The sequence below is a fragment of the Cynoglossus semilaevis genome, chromosome 12 (genome assembly GCF_000523025.1).
Source record: "Cynoglossus semilaevis isolate Cse_v1.0 chromosome 12, Cse_v1.0, whole genome shotgun sequence".
Classification (NCBI taxonomy): Eukaryota; Metazoa; Chordata; class Actinopteri; order Pleuronectiformes; family Cynoglossidae; genus Cynoglossus; species Cynoglossus semilaevis.
Window position 1 is genome coordinate 3,878,430 of NC_024318.1, and position 18,764 is coordinate 3,897,193.

General features: G+C 42.4%; 1 protein-coding gene across 11 annotated transcripts in view; it reads right to left on the reverse strand.

Moving 5' to 3' along the window:
* The window catches only part of LOC103387059 (ankyrin-3), a 68,743-nt gene that overhangs the window by 40,885 nt on the left and 9,094 nt on the right, over positions 1 to 18,764 (reverse strand). For 7 of the 11 annotated variants that reach the window (XM_025060557.1, XM_025060558.1, XM_025060555.1 and 4 more), the window contains exons 2-7: positions 5,846 to 5,947; positions 5,492 to 5,590; positions 3,350 to 3,448; positions 2,821 to 2,919; positions 1,963 to 2,148; positions 1,578 to 1,601 (exon numbers count right to left, since the gene is read on the reverse strand). In XM_025060557.1, coding sequence (XP_024916325.1) covers positions 1,578 to 1,601; positions 1,963 to 2,148; positions 2,821 to 2,919; positions 3,350 to 3,448; positions 5,492 to 5,590; positions 5,846 to 5,947 — 609 coding nt within the window. The remainder of the gene's footprint in view (positions 1 to 1,577; positions 1,602 to 1,962; positions 2,149 to 2,820; positions 2,920 to 3,349; positions 3,449 to 5,491; positions 5,591 to 5,845; positions 5,948 to 18,764) is intronic. The other 4 variants (XM_025060560.1, XM_025060564.1, XM_025060565.1 and 1 more) reach the window with 1 other exon arrangement.

The following is an 18,764-nucleotide window of genomic DNA, read 5'->3' on the forward strand; positions in this document are numbered from 1 at the left end:
ATCCCCGGCTTAGAGCGGGACAGCTGTCAGAGGGACAAAGGGACGGTGGAAAGAATCTATGGGAGAGTCTCACGTTAAAGGGGTAGTTCGGGATTTTTCAAATACGGATGAAAGACTTTCTGACGCACGGTCAGTGCTGAGAATTTATCCTGAGACCTTACTTGGTTCTTAAACTTTGGTACGTGTACCACTAGGTGTACCTCGGGGGTACCTTCAGTGGTAGGTCAACGCTTCTCAATCTTCTTCTGTTCAGTCCAGTTCTCTTGCAGATTGGACTGTAATCGTTATCCAAATCTTTATTATTTTTATTATAAAACTCTGTAATTTCTACAAACTGCTGGATAAAACTCTGTAATTTCTACAAACTGCATTTCCCACCATCATCATTCCCACAAATCATTAAACAAATCAGTGCATTTTACCAAATCAAAAATCACAAAAACACTACAAATACACTGGAACACTGTTAGATAAGTTTTTATCCAGTGGCTAATAATCATCTTCAAGTGTCCACATTTCCGCCTGGTTCCTGAACCCAGCACTGACTCTGTTATTATTTCATAAAACCTGAAACTTTTTAAAAAAATGCCTTCAATTTCTTTGACCACCTCAAACTTCAGCTTCAATTTTATAATTAAACATAAAGCTTTTTTTTTCAAACAATGAATGCAGCAGTGGTAAACAAATTTTAAAAATGCTTTTGTCACTCAGATATATCCTCGATAAGTCATTTTGATCCGGTTTATTTTATGAAAATACAATATGTTTCACATTTGAAATTTGAAAAAAAAAACTTGTTTACCACGGCGCACAAGCCTGACGTAAACGAAAGCCAGATCACTGGCAAACTGTGCCAGAGCTGAAATAAACATGCCAACCGATGGGCAGACGGCAGCAACCTGCTTTGGTGGCTCAAGCGCCGGCTCCCTGTTGTCATAGAAGCAGTGTTAATGTAGCTTGTTGCTTTTGTTCCATGCAAAATTCTTAAAGTGCAGGAATTTAGCAGTGAAGCTGCTGAATATAAAAGGTCAAAAGGTCATCCTGGCTGTCTTGTTTTTCGCACAGATTATTTGGGGTTTTGGTTGCCATGCACGTTATAGTCAAACAACAGTTTTTCAGGGAATGATAACCACCTTTCATGCCAACACTGGTTATCATGGTGATCAGTTTCATGGCTGGTTCTGTGTCAGGACACATCAGGACTACGTTTTGTTTTGTTTTTAAATAAAAAAAACAACCATTAAGTATTCAGAAAAGGAATCAAAGGGAGGTTTTTGCTGTGGTTGCCATGAAACCATTAAAATCAAGGAAATCAAGGAAATCCTTAATCAAGTCAGAGTTCCTGAGACATGCTCTATTCTGATTGGTAGAGTTTTGGATGAAAAAGCAGTGAGTAGAAGGAAGATGAGACCGAGTTAAGATGGAATTAGGGCCAGAGTGACGGGGGGGGCAGTCGAGTGGGGGGGGGGCAGCAGAAACACCACAGTATCGACTCAATGGGGGCACTGAATATTTCTGTCCAGATGTTGTATGAGCTGCGATGGAGAGACTACATAATGTACAGAGTAGAGGTGTACCTCTGTTGTTCTATTCACCATCATCTACAAAGTCAGCCAAGAGAGGAGAGAGCGGGCAGTTAGTCAGAAAAAGAAAAAGAAAAAAAAGATCCTCCTCAAAGTCAGAGAGAAGGAGAAGGAGCTGAAGATAATCATAAAAAAAGATCCAGGTCAACACGACAGACATGGATTTTTTAATTACGTGATCAACTTCCAATCATAGTTGTAGGGCAGAATTTATTAAAGGGATAATTTTTTTTATCCAATAATAATAATGCAATAATTTATTTAAACTGACTTTTCTTCTGCTCCTTTTCTATTTTTGCTAAAAAAATCATTTAAAAAAAAGGATAAAATTTGACACCTAGGAAATTAAAAAAGCAAATACACCGTGACACGGACTCACCTTCGACTCAACGTCTGCGTTGTGGTCGTTCTGCAGGAGCAGGGCCGCGGCCTTGGTGTCATCCTTGCGGGCAGCGATGTGCAGGGCAGGGAGGCGCACTTTGCCCTTGGTGTCGTTCTCCAGGAGCAGGGAGACCACCTGGTCATGGCCCTGCTGGAGGGCCACAGCGAGAGGGGTGAAACCATCCTGGGGTTTTTTAGGGGAGAGCAGAGCAGAGCAGAGGAGAGGAGAGTCAATGACACTGGACAGGAGCTGCAGAGAACGATCAGAGCTGGAGCTGGAGGAACACGGTGTCTGAGGTGACGGTGACTCAACATTAATGTTGGCAAAGAACTCATGTTGTTGCTGCAGCCTCTGAATCATACACACAAATATACAATACATGTGTGTATGTGGGGACGTGTTCTGTTTGAATATGTAAACCAGTAGAGTCCATTAGCGCCATCTACAGTTTGTCTCAATATCAGTTTCTGTATGTAAATGTGTGGTGACCACAGGCAGAAACCATGTGGAACCAGCAGCAGCTGTGGTTTGGGGGGTGGAGGGGGTGTGACCCACTCAAGGTCACTCTGCCTCCGCCACCATACACTACCAATCAGTGAAGCTCTGCTCAGGTCCCTGTGAAAGAAATTGGTGAGAGGATGGCAGAGAGGAGAAGGCATTAAAAGATGGAGGGTCCAGATGGGGAGGGGGGGGGACGATGAGGTTTTTTAAAAAAAACAGAAAAGATTTTGAGTACGGATCATTTTTAAGGACCAAAGATGACTGCAGCAGAACTGAAGAGAGGTGGAAAAGGAAGTAGAACAGTATACACACACACACACACACACGATGTGTACCTCCACCATGAAACAGTACCTCAGTGGCCATGCTCTGACTGGCGCCGTTCTCCAGAAGGAACCGTACGACCTCCAGGTGGTTCTCCTGAGCTGACATGTACAGAGGAGTGAAGCCATTCTGCACAAAAATCAAAATCATAGTCACTAAAGCTGCTCCATTATTATAATTATTACGGTAATCGTGATTAATCCACATCTGGTTAGACAGCCCTAACTGACAGTAATTATATATTTATCACGAGGTCGGAGGACAGAGGAGGTGAGAGGTGGAAACTCTCTCCTGTCACCTTCATCTGACAGATTTAAGTGTAACATGCAAGAGCAGCAGTTTTCCCACAGAGCGGCCGAGGCCCAGTTGGCTGGACTCCAGCTCCCGTCAGCGAGGACACCTCCATCCAGTGATTCCCCTCAAAATCATCGACTTCACCACACACACACACACACCCTCGTGCAAACAAACGTGTGAACCGCAGCCGGACGGAGCGTCCCGTCCGTCCTGACATTGTGCGAATGTATTTTGGAGTGTGCGTGTTGATTATTTAACCCACCTGAGACTGTGCGTTGACGTTGGCTCCGTTGGTCACCAGCTCTTTGACCACTTCCGTTTGGCCGGCCAGCGAGGCTATGTGCAGAGCAGTGTTTCCTTTCTGGATTATGGAACAAGCACAGTGGCATGTGTTAAGCTCCGTCCCACCTGTCTTTACTTTATTGCTCCAGTGTGTGTGTGTGTGTGTGTGTCTCTTTATATACACATCACAGTCCCCCCTCTCTTTTTTTTATATCTCTAGTGTGTGTGTGTGTGTGTGTGTCTCTTTATATACACATCACAGTCCCCCCTCTCTTTTTTTTATATCTCTAGTGTGTGTGTGTGTGTGTGTGTCTCTTTATATACACATCACAGTCCCCCCTCTCTTTTTTTTATATCTCTAGTGTGTGTGTGTGTGTGTGTGTGTCTCTTTATATACACATCACAGTCCCCCCTCTCTTTTTTTTATATCTCTAGTGTGTGTGTGTGTGTGTGTGTGTGTCTCTTTATATACACATCACAGTCCCCCCTCTCTTTTTTTTATATCTCTAGTGTGTGTGTGTGTGTGTGTGTGTCTCTTTATATACACATCACAGTCCCCCCTCTCTTTTTTTTATATCTCTAGTGTGTGTGTGTGTGTGTGTGTGTGTCTCTTTATATACACATCACAGTCCCCCCTCTCTTTTTTTTATATCTCTAGTGTGTGTGTGTGTGTGTGTGTCTCTTTATATACACATCACAGTCCCCCCTCTCTTTTTTTTATATCTCTAGTGTGTGTGTGTGTGTGTGTGTGTGTCTCTTTATATCCACATCACAGAGCGCCCTCTCTAGCATCACTTTTTGGACCGATTGCATTTCAGCTCTGGCATGTTGGTGCCTGCACCGCCAACAATGTGTCGCTTCCACCGACACGCGTCCCACACCAGATGATCTGGTGCTGAGCCTCGGCCATAAATAAAGACCAGACAACAGGAGGCTTCCCACCGGACCTGTGCAGGTCCTTGAGGGGAGGGGTACGGAAGACGGGGCGGGGGGGCAGACTGAACCCCCAGCCTGAATCCTGGTCATGTGACGTGGGGCTTTGTTATTTGGCAGTAGTGCAGTGATCATCTATCAAATGTAACGCAGACTACAGATGGCCATGTTTGGTGAGGCCCAGATGGACCACACAGTACCACGCAGTAGAATGTCAATGTTCCCTTTAACACAAGACAATACATGTCTCGTGCACAAAATATTCTTTAAAGTATCCAGTACGGTGCATGCTTTAGGAGAGGTGACGTAAAATGAAAATATATATTTTAAATCTGCTCAGAGCAGCTTGATTTAATTCACTTTTTTTTTGTAATAGAATATTGTGAACAAAAAGGATGTTTTTTTTTTACCATGAAATACGATATGTTTTTGTGATTTGAGAAAATATTATGTTTGCTGTAACAACCGAAACATTTGAGAGGATGTTGCCTTTTTTTTAATTATATTGTTGGATGGTCCTGCAAAAAAATTGCAGCAGCCATTTAACCCAGTTAACACTTTTCTACACTTTTAATTATATTGTTGGATGGTCCTGCGAAAAAATTGCAGCAGCCATTTAACACAGTTAGGGTTAACACTTTAAGGTCACTTTAATCCTCCCTGGACTGACACGGACAAAATTAGTCAACACTGAGCTACAACGAGTCACATGACGTCCAAACCTTGTAGATTACGTGCATCAAAAAGCCCCATGACGTCCAAACCTTGTAGATTACGTCCATCAAAAAGACCTAAAAAATCATTAGGTCACCACGCAGTCACATGGTATGAAAATAAATCCTGATAATAACTCAGATAAGGCTCATAAATAAACAAACAATATTCTTTTGTGGAGAGAAAAAAAATAGTCATTTGCCAGATTTCACTCCATGATGCTGAATACTGTAGTGCGTCTCGTGCTTCAGTCAGCAGTACAGGCATGTGGCTCGTAGGAGACAGTGAAAATAATGACTACACTGGAAAGAAAGAGAGCCTCCTGGGCATAAATGGGAGTACGGTAAGGTTTTTTTTTTTCAATGGTTTTCCATCCAACAGCTGAATCCCACATTGCCGCTCCTTAGACCCAATTATATTTGACAACTGCAGGCAAGATTTTTTTTTTTTTTTTTTAAATAGGTGTAGATTTTACCTTTGTGGCTGCGTCTACAGCAGCTCCGAGCTTCAGCAGCTCAGAAACCACCTCTACGTGCCCCTCCTTCGAGGCCAGGTGAAGAGCATTCAGACCATTCTGGGGGGAAAAAGCACATTCAGCATATTAACTGCAGCTGGTTCAATATATATATAATACTATGATGGGATGTTTCACTGTGCTCCTTGATGGCATCAAATGACAAAGTGTCGTCATTTATTCTCCCTTCCTGGCATTTGAACCCGTATTTTGTTCGATTTGAAGGGCAGTTAAAAGAGGAAGGCTGTGAATTTGACTCGTTCAAGACAACGTCACAGGACATGAAAGGCTGGTCTCATCCGTTCACCGACTCACCTGGTTGCAGATGTTTATTTCAACCCCGGACTTGATGTAATCAAGGACCTTTTCGATGTTCCCTGCCCGGGCAGCTCGCAGGTAACTGGCATTACTGTCAGACTGCAGAGGACAGGGCAGAAGATGGGAAGGGGGTTGGGGGGAGAAAAGAAAAGATGGAGGTGTGAATTTATCATACTGTTACAGTGAGAAGATTTCTGAACACAGCACGGAAACAAATGGCCAGCCGCGTTGTACCAGGTAGAACTCTGACATAGCTTCTCAGGCGTCCAAAAGGCATCCTGGCACTGGGAGAAACAAAGACAACATCCACACACACCAAGGGTCCATCACCGCACCGACATAAATCCCATTAGCCCGCTGAACAGCACTGTAATTCCATATGAAATAATCCGGAATAACATGTGGCAGAGAGAGCGTACGATCCATGTCGTCATCAGTTATTCATCACATCCACGGCTTCAACTTTGTTATTTCCCAACCACGGCTGATTCCCAAAGGTATAAACTAAGAAGCACCAGTGACTTGGGTGGTCTACGCAACCGGCCGCAGAGACCGCCACACACCACAGACCACAGACCCCCGTCTCCTGCTCAGAAACATCCAGTAAATCCACCAGAAATAGAGTTAGTTCCGTGGCCGCGCTCAGTGGAGCCGGAGCATTTTCTGTTCTGCTTAGCTGTCCTTTATTTCACCACAGAAATAGAGCTATGCACACTGAAACAAAATGATGAGCTAAGCATGGCTTGCCTCTGTAACAACTGTGTGCAAAGTGAGGAGAAAAAGCAGGGAAGAAGAGGGAGTGGGGGGGTGGGAGAAGAGGATGAGAGTAGAGATGGAGAGAGGCGGGTGAAAAGAGATATGGGTGGTTCGTGTTAAAAGTTTGACACCCGGTGACAAACAGCAAACTGTGTGTTCGGTGTTTCCTTTTCTGGCAGCATCCTCTGCAGAGAACATTCTGTGAATCTCAAGAGTGGAGCGATTGAGGACAAAAGAACGGGAGAAGCTGTAAAATACAAACACCTGACATGAGATATGAAGCATGAATTAAACACAGGAAGGAGCGGCGGTCACGACAAACGAAGAGCCAAAGTTGACCCAGAGAAAAACAAGTGAGGGAAGGAAACATTTTGCAATATTTTTATTGTCACCTTAAATCAAACAAATTCAAAAGTTAAAAAATCTTCTATTTACATTAACGCAATTCACAGCTCACATCACCTTCCAGTAACGTCCTCTCGTTCTGTTATTAGACTTTTTTCTCCCAGAGGACGTTTGCAGCGGAAAGTACGAACCACCGAGGACGCTAAGGTTCTAGTGGCCTTGAGAACAAACTCATGACTCCACATAATCACTGAGTCAGGGGTCAACGTAAAATACATAAATCCTCACTGCCCTATTTAATGAATCTGCTCACCACAACAGCGCCTCATACTGGCAGATAGAAGTCATTACCCCATGTCTCTCCTAATAACCAGATAAAGTACTTTGTTATTTTTACTGTAAAATTGATCCCATTTTGGATCAATAGAGTAAAACCATCCTTCCATATTTGTGTCTCATCTACAGAGAGTTATGTAATAACTACAACTACTAGTTATACCATTATAAATGCTCCAAGAGAAAGGGTAAACATTTATATCAGACTGTGAGCCACTGTAAACAACGAAGACTTCAAAAAAAAACATTCTGTGCTGAAGTGTTCACAAAAATAGGACTTTAGAAAATTCATAAACACGGAGCAAAATGGCCTGAATGTTCTCATCAAAAAGTTTCCACATCCTGGCAGGTTCTCGTGTGAATGTTCCGGTCTCTTCTCATCACTGTACATACAGTACAGCATGATACTACAGTGTGAGTGAGTACGATGACACCACCACCACCTCCACCACCACCACCAACGTCAAAGTCCTCTAAGTGTCTTATGGACATGGACATAAAGAGTCCTTTATGCTGAGAAAGACTTTGGCTTCAGTCCAGTTTCACTCAACAACCAATCAGCTGCCTGCACCATCGCAGTGAACCCCACCTCAAGAACTTCCAGTGAACTTAACTCTCACTGTTCATCACTATCTGTCATATCAGCATGACTCAGGGTACATGGTTTTTGTTTTTTTTTTACCAGTAGTTATGAAACTGTGTTTCTGTCATTGGAAAACACTAAAAAAACTCAGAAATTATACAGAAATTATTTACCCTGCCAACAATTTGGTATTATTTTTTTACCACTCCCTCTTTGAACGTTTCCCATTTTTACCCTTTAAACAGTCTTAAATACAATGTATATAGAGATGTTACCACTAGTCCAATCAGCATTATTATTATTATTGATGTTTTTAATCAAACTTTGCAGCATTATTATTATTATTGATGTTTTTTATTCACTATATGACAGCTCTAATAACAACAACAACAACAACAATAATAATAATAATAATAATAACAGCCACAATAATAATAATAATAATAATAATAGCCAGCATTAGCATCATCACCAGCTTTAATGCCAACATATTTACCTGCCATTAGCATCATCACCAACTTCTAATGCCAACATTTTTACCTATAGGTCACCATTTATTCCTCTTGTCATTTTATAACTTAATGCCGACAGTGACCAGGGACCATCAGGTCTCACCCCTCTCCCAACATGAGAGACCCTGACGTCTTTGTGGATAAGGAATTACACAGGATTGGTACAGAGATTAGTTGAGAAAATGATCATTAAGCTTCTACAGTTCAGGGGTCTTATTAAAATGGAGAGATTACAGACTGGCTAAGAGTAGAAAATGAGAGATTTAAGCTCATGTTCAGAGAGAGAAAAAAAAAACGACTGACAGAATGGAGGGAGTCTGGAAGTGGGGTTAATTCCAATTAACCTGGAATTTAAAACCTGGAAAGTAAAAGTGCAGCTAAGTTGACCTGAGATGATGTAAAAATGACTGTTTCATTCATGGACTTATTCTTCACACATCTGAAACAGATGACAGAAACCACTGAGCCACGTGCTAACGCTGGACTGGGCTAATTCAAAAGACATTATAAGACATTGGTCAGTGGACGCTGGGTTTGACGACCCTGGATGTGGACGGACAGAGACCACAGGGACTGACATGTACCTGGATGTCAGAGTGTGAACAGAGTGCTGATGTTTACACTCAGATCAGAAACTTAGTCACGGCAGTACGTGGGTGTGACAGTGACTACGTACAGTACTGCAGATAAATATACTCTGTATTTGCATGCATGATTTAAATGGTTTGCATGCAGGCAGAACCAAACACAAATGTTCCTGGGTGAACAGAAGAGCAGCAGTGGCAGCGCACCAATATCAGCAGCAGCAGAGGCGGCAGCAGCAGTGGCAGCAGCAGCGGCGGCAGCAGCATTGTTTCACTTTATCCCCTGATCTGCAGACAGAACAAACTCCCAGCGCCGCTGCTTTATGAGCACAAAGCCACAGACTTTCAGTGTTCAGCAGCAACAACAAGTACCGGTGCCAAAAAACCCCACCAGCCCACTAACCTGATGTGACCCTAACCCACACTGTGGTACTTCACCGTCCCTTGTTCTTCTCACTTCTTTTCTCCAATTCTACAGGTCAGGTTCAAAAACACAGACTCTGCCGTTTGTGTTTATTCAACCAGTGGTTTTCTCACAGCTCTGAACACAATCACAAGTTCAAATCTTATGCATCAACATCAAAAATGTGTAATCGAATAAAATAAATAAATAGATAACATTTTAAATAATGTCTTTTCTATTTCTAGAGGTACTAATAATTAAATTAAATGAGTATTTACCACTCCTGTGCAAGTAAGTAAGTACAGAGTCTGGAGTCTGGATGACACGTGCCTTGAACGTTGAATGTTAATGGAATCAAGACATGTGGAACCAACTGGGGAAAAGTCTTTAAAGAACTATTTACTACTTTGTTTTTTTCCCCTGGATGCAGGTGTTAAACCTGTACTAAAGTACGGAACATTTATCATTAAAACCAACGTAAACATCTTATTGGCTGACAGACAATAAGTCAGACACGGAACTCTAAACATATCAAACATGACAAATACACTCAATCATCTTCAACCACTTCAATACTTCTCAGGGTCACGGGGGTCTGAGCCAATCTGAGCACTCATTAAGTGAGGACAGGACATAACCTGGACCAGTCCACCGCAGGACCACGCACAACAATCAATCAATCAATCAATCAATCGTTCTCATTGAGTTAATGCTCTACTATTAACCATATTATTTCCCCCAATTTGCATATTTTTTAGACTGTGGGAGGAAACCCACAACATCCCTCAGAACGACCGAGTATCAATCTGACCAACCAGAGATCTCGTTGCTGAGAAGCATGCCTTCCACTTACAGTAAACAAATGTTTACGTTTGCTACCAATAAGCAAAGAAAAAGGCCAGACTGTATATAAACAATAACATAAGACAAAGGAGTGTTGGTGATTTTTCTGATTTTACACCATCACAGACTGAATGAATAAATGTCAGCACTCACATGTGCACCTTCCTCCACAGCCATGTTCACCTCCTGCTCTCCTCTGAATAAGAAAGAGTGAAACCTGATCCAAATGTGGCCAGTGAGCCAAGTGGCTGCACACTTAACCTGCCATCTATTCAGTGAGTCCTCGTTTCATCCACATGGGCCCTCCATCCCAGGGAACGGCAGCGTGCTGTTACTGCAGCTCAGGTGGCAGCGTAATAAAAATTCACACCAGAAAAAAGGGGAAATAAAATTTAAAAAAATAAAAAATCCTCAGATGCTAACAACAGCTTCCTCCAGTGACTGGTCGATGCCCTGCACCAGTGAGAGGGGGCGGAAGGAGGAGAGGGGAGGAGAGGTAAAGCAGAAGATGCTAGGTGGCTAAGGGAAGAAAAATGCCGGTCTATCTCCGTCTGCAGTGGTGAGTAAACAAAGAGCTGAGAGTGTTACTGTCTCTCATGCAGCAGAAAGTATTTACAGCAAATCCTCTTTGCTGCACCTCCCCTCCTCTCCCTCTGTGTGTGTGTGTGTGTGTCCGTTTAAATGTGTCAATGAGGGTAAATCTCCTCTGTCCCCCCTGCATCTTTGAGCATGCACCGTGCAGGAAAAGCACTTACCACAACATCTAAAGCGTCTCCCTCCTTCTCTCCCTCCTTCTCTGAGTCCTTCTTTTTCTTCCTCATCTTCATCTACTCCTGGACAGACTGGATTTTTTTTTTAATAGATGAAATCCTGATATTGGGAAGGGGAACCGGGACCGAAAGGTGGGCAGATCTGAAAATAGCAGCTGAAACCAATACCTACACCGTAGTGACTGGAGGGGGACGTGTCGCTTCACCCACACCCCTCCTTTCCCCTGTTATCCCACCCACTCTCTCCCCTTTTTTTCCTCCTCCTACTCATTCTTTTTGGTTCACTCCCACTGCCGTCCGCAGCCTCCTCCAACAAATGGTTAGTTATTGTCATTCCCTTCATCAGCTTTTTTCCCCTCTGAAGCCAGACCAGAGTGTGGTCGGAGTAATCCGTCTCTGTGTCAGCACTATTGTCAAGAGGGGACAGTACACCGCGTCTCACAAGTCAAACAAATGCACAGACACACAACAACAACAACATTTGATGGTGTTTGACACAAGTAGACCAACGGCAGCTTTAAGACACTCCTCCTTTAACATGAGGCATGTTTCCCTGCCGTCCATAGACGGTAGAAACTAAATGGACTGAGCTACAGCCATCGCAGGCTACGGTTGCACAGATGGAAGAACAGGTTTGTAACATTGTTTGCACAGAGATATTGTTGTACGTAAATGTAAATTCTCACTCAAATCATAATGGACACTGGAAAATCGCCTTATAAACACGCCTAAAAACCAGCTGATGTCCAAAGCTTCAACTTTAGGTAAGACAAAAAAAAATTCAAAACAAAAATTCAAAAAAGATTCAAAAGCATTCTTTCTTTTATAAATGTCTTCTTTGGAAAGCAAATCATATTTCTGTGCTGCCCCCTATCTTTCACCTCAGCACATACACCCTACACTGCCTTATCAGCTCACAGCTGATATAAAACACAGGTAAATGACCAGAACATGATTAGAATCTGTGTGTGTGATTGGTATCTAGAAGATAATCTAGGTTCATTAGAAATGTAATACAGCATAATGACTGTGTGTGTGGAGACAACAGCCACAGGCGTCAATGTTTTTTTTTTTTTTTATGTTTGTTTATGGTGTGACCACCTCATCTTCATGGACCACCTTCAATGGTATAGTGTAGTAATATGTAGTGCAGTTTTTTCTTTTTATGTTTTAGACATAGACAAACTACGGCTCATGGGCCAGATTTTTGTCTTTGTTCATGTTTCACGAAAAAATTGTTCGCTGACGTCACTCAATGCACTCTGTACATCTTTTTGCCACTGGCAAACAAACTGTTGGTGCCATACTGCCATCTACTGGGCTGGAGTTAGCCCATCAGCGATACTGGTGTGCCAGAATTTAGGGAACTGAGAACAAAGACGACATGATATTTTTACATATTGATAATGAAAAGTCTCCGTCCACGGTGGAGTAAACAGGGAGAATCCCCACCCTTTCCACCCGTCATCTATCATCCTGATAGTAAATGATAAGTGCAGTTCATCAACACACACACACACACACACGTGTTATTTATAGCAGGAATAATGCCATTCTGGCCTGGCTGACAGGAACGCCACACATGTTCATGGACACCGTCACATGCAGCAAACATTTTGTCACCGCTCCAGAGGAATGGCACCAATTGCATTATGGTTATTCCAGTGCGATCAGTTTACAGAGCAGCGGGGGGAGAAGAGGAGTAGATGAAAGTGAGAGAAACAGTCGTGCACATGAGAGAAGACGGAGTGACAGACGCTCTGGACCAGAGGAGGCGACTTCAACATGTGAGTGGTGGATTACACGCTGCTCCGCACTGACACTGCAGTGAGCAGAGCTGTGGGGAAGAAAAAATGGTTGCCATGGATACATGAGTTACAAAACAAGACAGAGCCAAGCTACGAGTTATGATAAATGATCTCTGTTTTGACATCATTTTTGTCCTGTTTACGTGCCATAAGATATGAATCCTGACGTTCCATGTTGTAAGGTTTAAACCCCGGCCTGTTTGGATGAACACCACACTGATCTACTCATAGGAATGATAAACATAAAGTGGGGATATTCAACAACTAGTACTACTCTTTGGTAAGCGGACTTTTATCTCTGGCTTTCTCCACTTCATAAATAAATGAAAAAAGCACGGAGGCTCCTTTATATACTGTACATAACAACTCTGTGATGCTTGTGTAATGTAATCCTTAATTGTTATTTATAAAACTTCCTGTAGCAACAGATACGCTCATGAAATACGATCAAATGTCGAGGCAAAAGGGGGAAAAAATGTGAGCAGAAAATCCTCACATCTGATTGGCTGGACATTCACCCACAGGCAAAATGTCTTAAGGAATTGATCGTTAGCTGGAACCCAAACGGCCAAAACGATGCTACAGCGTCTCTCCTCTTCATCTGTGTCTCTGTTCTCTCTGCTTCGTTCCTGCGGCTGGATTCCTTGTCCTACTTTTATAAAAAAATAAATAAAATAATGAAAGTACGACGTGCGCTCAGCCAATCTCTGTAAAAGACACTGTGAAATATCACAGCACCGGGCAACTGTGATTGTGAAGATCTGGCACAAAGAAAATTTACTGCTCCTGCCGCACGGAGCGAGCTCAAGGTTACAGCTCCACTCTGTCACCTGGGACATGACACCAAGAGGGGAGAGAAGGAGGGAGGGAGGGAGGGAAGGAGGGAGGGAGGGAAGCTGAGGAAAAAGTGTAGGAATCATGGGATGAGGACGAAAAGAGCGAAGATTGATGGAGAAAAGCTTGGTGACATCATACGACAAACACCAGTGTCATGGTGTCACGACAAACAATCGTTTCTAATTTTCTCTTTTCTTTCACTGCTGTACAAACCAACTCCACCGTCTTCATACGGAGGAGAGATGAAATAAAGCTGACTCTGATGTAAGGAGAACTTGAGACCCATATTGGGTTTCATCCAACTGACTCGTCAGCTTTTACAGGTGAAACCTACACATGTCGGATCAATTACTTTCCTGCCAAAAACGTCATCTTAAAGCAGGGAGCAGAAGAGCAACCACATGAGACTGAAAAGTTCCTCAAGGTGGAGGAGAGCGTGTAGAAAGACGCAGGTAAAAGGACTGAGTCTGGATGGAGGAGAAAAAAAAAGTGAGACATTTGACTGGATGAAGTAGTTCAAGGTTTGATGTCAGAAATTTTTAACAACTGTCTTTGTTGCTTTGTTTTTTCTGTACATTCACCTCGGTTTGACCCAACAGCTGCTACTGTTAACGGTCAAACACTGGACCCTGGTGGACAGTCTTCAGCATGACAACTTAATCATCCTCACTGTGAATATTCTACTGTATATCAGTATCTGGACATGAAGTGTTCACTGTCAGTGTAAATACTGGTGAGAGTAGAAGAATCCATTTTATTTGATTTATTTTAACCTTCATCATATTATAAAATACTGAGACGTTTGTGACGTTTACTTCATTATCAGTGCTGTTTTACCAGGTAGATTCCACCTACTAATAATCTAATAATCTAGTAATAATCTATTTAGAGGCTAAAATGAAGACAAAGAACATTTTTTAAAACATGTTTTATGTAAAAAAAAAAAAAAGAAAAATTAGTTCTTCAGTGGGATTTTCATCTTTATATGAAGAAAAGGCAACGATGACTATAGAACCAGAGACAATTTAATGTGAACAGCAGGTTCTATAGCATGACAGCTGCAGGCAGAGCACAGCAGTGTGTGTGTGAGTGTGTGTGTGTGAAAGCGACAGAGAGAGAGAGATGATCGTGGCATATATTTTCATTATATTTGTATCGCGGATGAATGAGTTTGTGACGTAGGAATAAAACAAACTGCAGATTCACTCACATCTTGGTTTGACTAAAACACACGAAGCTCAGACACTGAAGTGGAGTCTGAATGGATTTTCCCTGGTGTACAGCAGGTGTGGATCAGGCAGAGAAATGTATCTGCTCCGCGACTGCACGTTCAGCAAAACAACAACAACAACAACAGAAAAACACTCTCTGTACTACACTGTATGTATGTGACGTGGAGTAAGTTGGAAAGATGTGTGAGACGGTGAAATGTTCCATTGTTGGATTTTTATTTTTATTTTTGCATTAATAGTTTTGTGCTTTTACGAACAATTTCCCATGACATGGAGCCGTCTTTCTTTTTTGTGTCTGTAATTCAAACTTGAAATGTTCCATTGTTGGATTTTTATTCTTGCATTAATAGTTTTGTGCTTTTAATTTTTTTTAGAAAAAGGAAATATTCACTTAGTAACTGAGTTAATTTATTGACATCATAAACAATTTCCCATGACATGGAGCCTGCAGTTCAAACCAGAGTCTATTAATTTTGTTGTTTCTGTAGTTTGACAGATTTGTAAAATCTCTGTTGTTGTTGTTGTTGTTGTTGTTGTTGTTGTTGTGACCTGATGTGGAGCAGGGAGGAGAAAAACCAAGGAGTGATCTAATGGTTTTTGTCCCGATCTTTGGCAGACAGAGCAGCACCAGACCAGAGCAGACCACGAACCATCTGTCCCCTCCGTACACCCCCCACCTTCACCCTGCACACACACTGATCCAGGCTGGCAGACACAGGCTTCCAAATTCAAACTACCGGTCTCTTTACAATAATTGTGCAGCCATAGCTGAAGCCACAGCAACGGTCCCTGAGGTCAGAGGTCAAAGGTGTTCAAAGGTGATCCTCTCTCTTTATTTATGGTGCACACAGTGACAGAATGATCCTTCAATAAAGGCAGTTGTATTTATCAGTCCCACCAGCAGATGTCAATGCAGCGGAGGTGGAAGCGACAGAGAAGCTTCTTCTTCTTCTTCTTCTGTCTTTGAAACGTCAGCTGACTTCAGAGCAGCGTCTCTCCGTCAGCTGCGCTGCGTTTAGCACAGGACACGGGACACGGAAATCAATAGAGGGAGTGGTACAGGATGATCAACAATGTCTCTCTCTCCGTCTCCTGCTTTCTGGGCTCATTTTGGTCGACAGGATTCTTTCTGCAGGAGGCGCTGGTGTGAATCTGATCACAGCAGCAGCCGCTCCTGTATGGTACGGTCTACGACAGAGGACGGGGGACAGGGTTTTAATGCGTCTACCACGTGATACTGGATTTGGATTCTATTAGAATGAACTTTTCCCAGTATTTCAGGAGAGGTGTGTCCTCGCAGATGTTGGTAAAAGAATGACCATAATCCTGGAAAGATTGGTGTTGAGCAAAGTTGAACTCTAAAGTAAACAAACTAAAATGTTCATTTTTTTGCCAAGTATAAACCATTAGTTTCATACTTTTTTATAGACCCAGAGCAAGCCTTAAAGAGCAAGAGAAAAATCCCAGCAATATTTCAAAAGAAATGTTAATATTTTTGTTTTATTTTTCTAAAAATACAAACAAATGGAATATATGGGATAATGTGGGAACCAGACTTCTCTCTGTAATAAAAGCTTCTGGAACAAACAGCTGGACAGTCGGCCGGTGAGTCTGAGGGAACAGATTCTTTTACTTTCAAACAGTATCAGCAGTGAAGCACTAAACTCCCCCCTCTCTCCCCCTCCCCTTCCACCACTGACCCTTTTGACAACTGTAGTCCATTCATCCATCACACAAAGTCAAAGGTGAGCGCTCATCAAGACTGCAGTGTGTGTTCTCCCCCTCTCTCTCTCTCTCTGTCTCTCATTCACACACACACACACACACCTCAGTCTATATCACTCTCTCCCTCATTCTGCCTACAGTGCTACATATTCTCCAGCAGGTAGCATCAAGGTCGCAGCTGAGCAGAGAGACTAATGACCTATAATAAGACACAACCTTGACTGATGGCTGCAGTCAGTTAGCTTAGCTTAGCATCTGACAAGCGTGGAGTTAGAAAGAGAGGAAACACACACACAAACACACACAGAGGAGAGTCTAAATACTGATAAACACTGTTCCATTGATAAAAACGAGGAAATTCATTTGACCGACTGTTTACAGATACTACTGTACACACTACTTTGAAATGCAGTAACTCCAGAGTATCTGACAACCAGCCCAACACTGAAGGACAGAGGGAGCAGTGAACGTCCACTGTTTATAATCTGGAAATGGTGTGGTTTTATATTAAACTGAAGCGAGATTAGATTAGACTTGAAGGTCGTGTCCCAGGTAAAGACCAAAGACTTCCTGTTCCACCAACCGTATCTGAAACTCTCCCCAGTCATAGATCTGTAACATCTAGATGTTTCCAACCTTGACACCAGCGTCAGCAACATCTCACATGATAAGGTCACATTTGTGAAGCCCCCAAGTCAACACTAAGCTTCACCTTCATATGGCACTGTACCACACACACACACACACACACACACCACAGAACAGTCTGATTTTAGACTCAAACATTTACCATAAACAGCCAGCAGAGGCACACATCCCCACTCTGAGCCAATCTGTTCCTGGTGACACAGCTGTATGACTGTACATTACTGGGATAATGGACAGCAGAACATGGACAACACATTGTGAGGGACAGTATTAGTGTTAGTGTTGACCAATCCTGAAAGTCCAATAACTCCAGGACTACTGGGTGAAAAAGGAATATTCTAGACTTTGACCCATATATGCAGTAGAGAGCATTTTAATGAGGAGAGATGATTCGTGAGGTGTTAAAAAAAACACACGGCGAGTGTCAGGAACGCTGACACACAACTGATGACATGCCTTTCACCGACACACACATCACGTGGCGACACCAGGCCAGTCGGCGGCAGCACTGACAGCGATCTGACTCACGTCCTGCTGCGTCTCGTTGCATCAGTCCCGGCCTTCACGCTGACAGACTGCAGCGTGTACAATTAAAAAGAACTTGATATTGAAAGAGAAACGTAGTGTTGAATTTTATACTGTAGTGTATAATGTCTGACTGTAGTGGACTCCAGACTACTATATATATATGTATATATATTTACTGTATATATATACTATATCAAGTACATTATGATTCCAGTCTAGATTTGGCAGGAAATATTTGCACATGAACACAGTACTAAAACAAAATACTAAATAAGGATTATTCAAATTCTTAGCAGAAATAAACTCTATCAGTTCAATTAATAACAATATAACCCATTAATTTAAAAGTTCAAAAAAACATTTTATCAATGTTTGACGTGCGATTGGTCAAACCACACACAGGGTGACAAAATGACTGCATTGTCCTACAGACATGAGATGGAAAGTCTTTGAGCTGAGCCACATTCAAAACAACAACCAAAAATAAAACCATTAGTTCCCACTGTGGGACTGGCACAACACCGGACTACACGCCATCATCCACCGAGCTGCCACCGAGCTGCAGCAGGGCTGTTCTATTTTCTACCCCACCAGCGTTGGTGAACGTGGCTGCAGCCAAACATACGACACAAGCAGCAGGAAATGTAAAAAAAAAAAAGTGATGGAGTAATATATAAATAGATTTTTTTTTTTTTTGGAGTAATATATAAATAGATTTTTTTTTTAATCATGTTTTAGGACGATTAAGATTTCAATTGTTAATATATTTTAAGCGTGATGACACCTGCCAAATACTAGGTCCACCACCTTTCATTTTCCATTTTTATGAAGGAGAACCAGAAGCACACACAAGTGAAACATGCACACACTGCACCCAGGCCATCTGCCTCAGTGACCTTCTGATTGTAAGGCAGCCGTCTGTTCACCACTGACCACCATGCTTTTGTGTGGACTAAGCAGCATGTCTACAACTATAACGTAGATTTACGTCCCTTCTTTTTTTTAA